At 34.0% G+C, this 4645-nt stretch overlaps 1 protein-coding gene across 11 annotated transcripts in view; it reads right to left on the bottom strand.

The window, feature by feature from the left end:
* Nucleotides 1-4645, bottom strand: part of HERC1 (HECT and RLD domain containing E3 ubiquitin protein ligase family member 1) — a 163650-nt gene that overhangs the window by 48088 nt on the left and 110917 nt on the right. For all 11 annotated transcript variants that reach the window (XM_025038950.1, XM_025038949.1, XM_015595937.2 and 8 more), the window contains one exon: nucleotides 3031-3191. In XM_025038950.1, coding sequence (XP_024894718.1) covers nucleotides 3031-3191 — 161 coding nt within the window. The remainder of the gene's footprint in view (nucleotides 1-3030; nucleotides 3192-4645) is intronic.

The following is a 4645-nucleotide window of genomic DNA, read 5'->3' as shown; positions in this document are numbered from 1 at the left end:
AAGACATTAAACAGGTATTATATATACAGTTGATCTGCATTATTTGTGAATTCCATACTTGCAAATTCATCTATTCATTAAATTAATTTGTAACTTCATATCAGTACTCATGGTGCCTTCATGAAGTCATTCACATACACAGTGACAAAAAATTTCAGTCTCTGAAAGCACTGTTTCTAGCTGAGGTCAAACAAGGTGATGCTTGGCATAGTTTCAGCTCTCAGACTATAAACAAGTGTCCTTTTCACAGTCAATTTAAGTGTCACATTTCTTTCCATTTTTGTGATTTTTGTTGGTGATTTCACAGTTTAAAACAGCCCCCGAACATAGTGTTGAAATGCTGTCTAGTGTTCCTACGTAGAAGAAAGCTGTAATGTGTCTTATGAAGAAAATATATGTGTTAGATAAGCTTCATTCAGGTATAAGTTATGATGCTGTTGGTCATGAGTTCAATGCTAATGAATCAATAATATATATTAAATATGGTGTTAAATTAAACAGAAACACACATAAAACAAGGTTATAACTGACCAGTTGATAAAATGTGACCAGAAGTACACAGAAACTAGCCCTGTATTTTCCCTAGGAACACTGGTTCAGTTTTCACTAATTCAGTGTTCACAATGACTTTACAGAACATAACTATTCTAATAATGAGAACTGATTGTTATTCCATGTATTTGATAAGCTAGAGGAAAGATTGAGCATGTTAAAAAGACACAGAAGGTTTTTAAAAAGACCTACAGCAAACTTCTAGAGATGAAATCTCAATGTTTAAGTAGAAAAAATACACTGGATGGGTTAAGAGCAGATTAAACAATGCAGAAGAAAAGGTTAATGACCAGAAGACAACAATAAAAACTATCCATCATGAAATACAGATAGAAAAAGGACTAGCAACAACAGAAAGAAAGAGCAGAGCATCAGTGGTTTATTGGACAATTTTGTGTGGCTTAATATACATGTAACTGGAGACACTAAAATAGAACAGCAGTACAGGAAAAAAAATGAGAAAAAGATCATGGATGAAAAATTTCTTAATTTAATGACAACTATAAACTCATAGATCCAAGAAACTCAACAAGAAACATGAAGAAAACTATACTAAGGTAGATCATAATCAAAATGTTTAGGCCCAGTGATAAACAGAAAAAATCTTAAAAGCAGCTAGAGAAAAAGGCATATTACGTCAAGATTAGAATGAGAGACTTATCGTTGAAAACAATGCACGCCAGAGGACAGCAGAGCAACATCTAGTCTGAAAGTAAAATAGAACTGTCAATCTAGAAATCTACAGCCAGTGAAAATATTTTCCAAAAACAAAGGGGAAATAGATTCTTTTAGACATACAAGAGCCAAAAGAATTCATCACCGACAGACCACTACAAGAAATGTTAAAGGAAGTCTTTCAAACAGAAAGAAATGAAATTTGAATCTACACACGAAAATAAAGAATCTCAGAACTGGTAAATATGTGGGTATAAATAAAATACATGCTTTAGTTTTTAAATCTCCTTAAAAGATAATTGGCTGTGTACAGAAAAAATAATAACAATATATTATGGGGCTTTATAATGTATGTAGAAGTTAAATGAATAATGATGAAAGTACAAGGGCTGAGAAAGGGAGAATGAAAGCATATTTTTGTTAAATTGTTTTTTACTACACATGAAGTAGTATAACAGTTCTTGCAGGTAGACTGTGATGATTAAAGATGTATTCTATAAACCTAAAATTAATCTCTGAAAATATAATACAAAGTATAGCTAATAAGCCAACAAAGGAGATAACATAAAATAATTTTTAAAAAATACTCATGTAATCCAAAGAAGTAGGTAAAGAGGAAAAAAGGAACAAGAACAGATGAGTTGAACAGAAAAATGATAGATTTAAACCCAACCATACCAATAATCACATTAAATGTAAATGGTCTAAACATCCCAATTAAAAGGCACAAAACATCAGGTTGGATTAAAAAAGCAAGATGTAACTACAGGCTATCTTTAAGAAACCCATTATATAAAGACACAAATAAATTAAAGGTAAAATGATGGGAGAAGATATATCATCTAAACACCAATGAAAAAAAAAATCAGAAGTGTCTATTGTTATTCCAGATAAAGCAGATTTAAGGGCACAGGATATTACCGGGGATAAAAAGAGTCATTTCATAATGATAAAGAGGTCAATTCATTTAGAAGACATAAGAATCCTAAATTTTTTTTGACTCAAAGACAGAGCTTTAAAATACATGAAACAAAAACTGATCAATGAAAGGGGAAATAGAAAAATCCATAATTACAGTCAGAGATTTCAACACCATTCCCTCAATAACTGATAGAATAAGTAGACCAAAAATCAGTAAAGATAAAGAAGACTTAGACAACATTATCAACCAACCTGACCTAACCAACAGTTAATAGAATACTCCACTCAACGACAGCACAATATACATTTTTTCCAAGCACTCGTGGGATATTTATTAAAACAAACCATATTCTGTGCTATAAAACAAGTTTCAATAAATTTAAAGAATTCAAATTATACAAGATATGTTCTCTGATGACAGTGAAATTAAATTAGAAATCAACAATAGAAAGATCTGAAAAATCCCCAAATATTTAGAAATGAAATAACAAACTTCTAAATGACCTATATATCAAAGAAGATATCAATGATAAATTAGACAGTACTTTAAACTGAATGAAAATGAAAACAGCATTTCAAAATGTGTGAGTTGCAGCAAAAGCAGGGCTTAGAAGGAAATTCATAGGACAAAAAATGTCTATAGTAGAAAAGAAGAAAGGTCTAATATAACTGATGTATATAGTACATTATTTCTCTCCTAAATAGCCAAATTCAATCAGCAGTTTCAAAATACAGATGACAGTTCAGTTTGATGGGGCAGACCCTTCTTCATTAAAATCACTGTTTTCCCTTCAATAAAAACAAAACACAATGCCCACATAATAATGTCCCATGTATCTGGAATGCCAAGAGGTTTGTCATAGTGCATGGTAGTATACGCACCTGTACGATTAGCTGGCCTTGCTGACTGGGAATCAGGAGAAGTTAAGCTTTGCCTCCTTCCTACTTCATCAGATGGAGAGGTTGGTAATGATGATATTGGAGGAGTCTGTGCACGACGAGTGGGAAGTACAGTGGTAGTGGGGTAACTAGAGAACATTTGCCTTTAAGAAAACAACAAGAGTTAGCATAAAATCCAGAAAATATATATATCACAGTCTTCTTATAAAAGAATATGTGACCTGGAAAATTATATATATTAACTATAACTAAATTAGGGGGAAGGGAGAAAAACTCTAGTCTTAAAAATCATTATCTCATAGGATGTTGTTAATAATATCTTAAATTAATAATACCTTATCATTTGTTCAGTGGTGGAGGAATACAGCAATTAACAAAATAGATTTTAAAAAATCCCTGCCTTCATGGCCCTTTCCTCTACTATAATACCAAGATGATAGGGGTATTTTGGTAGGCATACAGTAGTAAGAGAATAAAAAAAGACTTTTAAAGAAAGATAACTTACAGTTACTTCAAATATAAATTCAATATCTAGCCATGAAATTATTCACATGGATTCAAAGTAATAATCTACAGGTAAGTTATGGAAAGAAAAGGTAACTGCTCAGTCACCCAGCACAACTGAAAAATAGCATATGAACGACATACCAGCTGCATAGAGTGGGAAAGGTACAGGAGAGGCAGCACCTCTCAAGCTTAGAAGGCAGACACTGGCTAAAGAATGAAATCCAGGAAGATCCTCACTAATTGACTGCTCTATTTGTCCAACAGAACTAATAATAACTTTTTAAGCATCAAAAAAGCATTGTCTACCCAGTCAAATAACTGTGATATAATGGTATTCACATAGAGAACAGCTGTTCTCTGATTTTGCTCATGTTAAATGATATTCACCCAGGCAGAGACAATTGCAGTTCTAATATAGTCTCAGCCAACAGCAAGGAAACAAAAACTGAGAAGAAAGGAGTCATAAAGCCTGGTGGATGCCTCTAGGAACAAGGGAGCATTATTTTACCAGTGAATCCCATGTTTACACTACAGAGCTTGAAAGGCAAAAAGAAGACAGTGCTACTGACCCTCTGTGGATGCCTTGAATTCTGCAATGCCAGAGAAGTCAAAAATCATATTAGAATATCCTACCATCCCTCTCTTCCTCCTTTTTTGAACAGAAGCACCTTCTAGAACTGTGTTACAGAGCTAAGAGGCAGGAGATGTGTGGGGACTGGGCGACTGTAGCTACAGGATTAGTGCTCCTTCTGCCCAAGTGACAGAGCTAAGAGGCAGGAGATGTGTGGGGACTGGGCGACTGTAGCTACAGGATTAGTGCTCCTTCTGCCCAAGATCAGAGCAATAATTCTTAATGTGTGGCCACTGCATTAAAATCACTAGGGAAACAATTTAAATGCAAACTATGTGCTCTACCAAACCTACTGAGAGACGTGCTGGGGGATATATCCCCAGAGCTTTAAAAAGCCTCACAGGTAGCTCTTGTGCACGCCAAAACTTGAGAATTATTATAGTAATAGCCACTCTCTCTTCTTCTCTCTAGGATATCAGTCTACACGCTGGGGAATAATAATGGCCTGTCAATTAAGGG

This window comes from Pteropus alecto, unplaced genomic scaffold, assembly GCF_000325575.1.
Source record: "Pteropus alecto unplaced genomic scaffold, ASM32557v1 scaffold86, whole genome shotgun sequence".
NCBI classification, from domain to species: domain Eukaryota; kingdom Metazoa; phylum Chordata; class Mammalia; order Chiroptera; family Pteropodidae; genus Pteropus; species Pteropus alecto.
The sequence above is the reverse complement of the archived record's forward strand: the minus strand, read 5'-3'. Positions and strand labels throughout refer to the sequence as shown.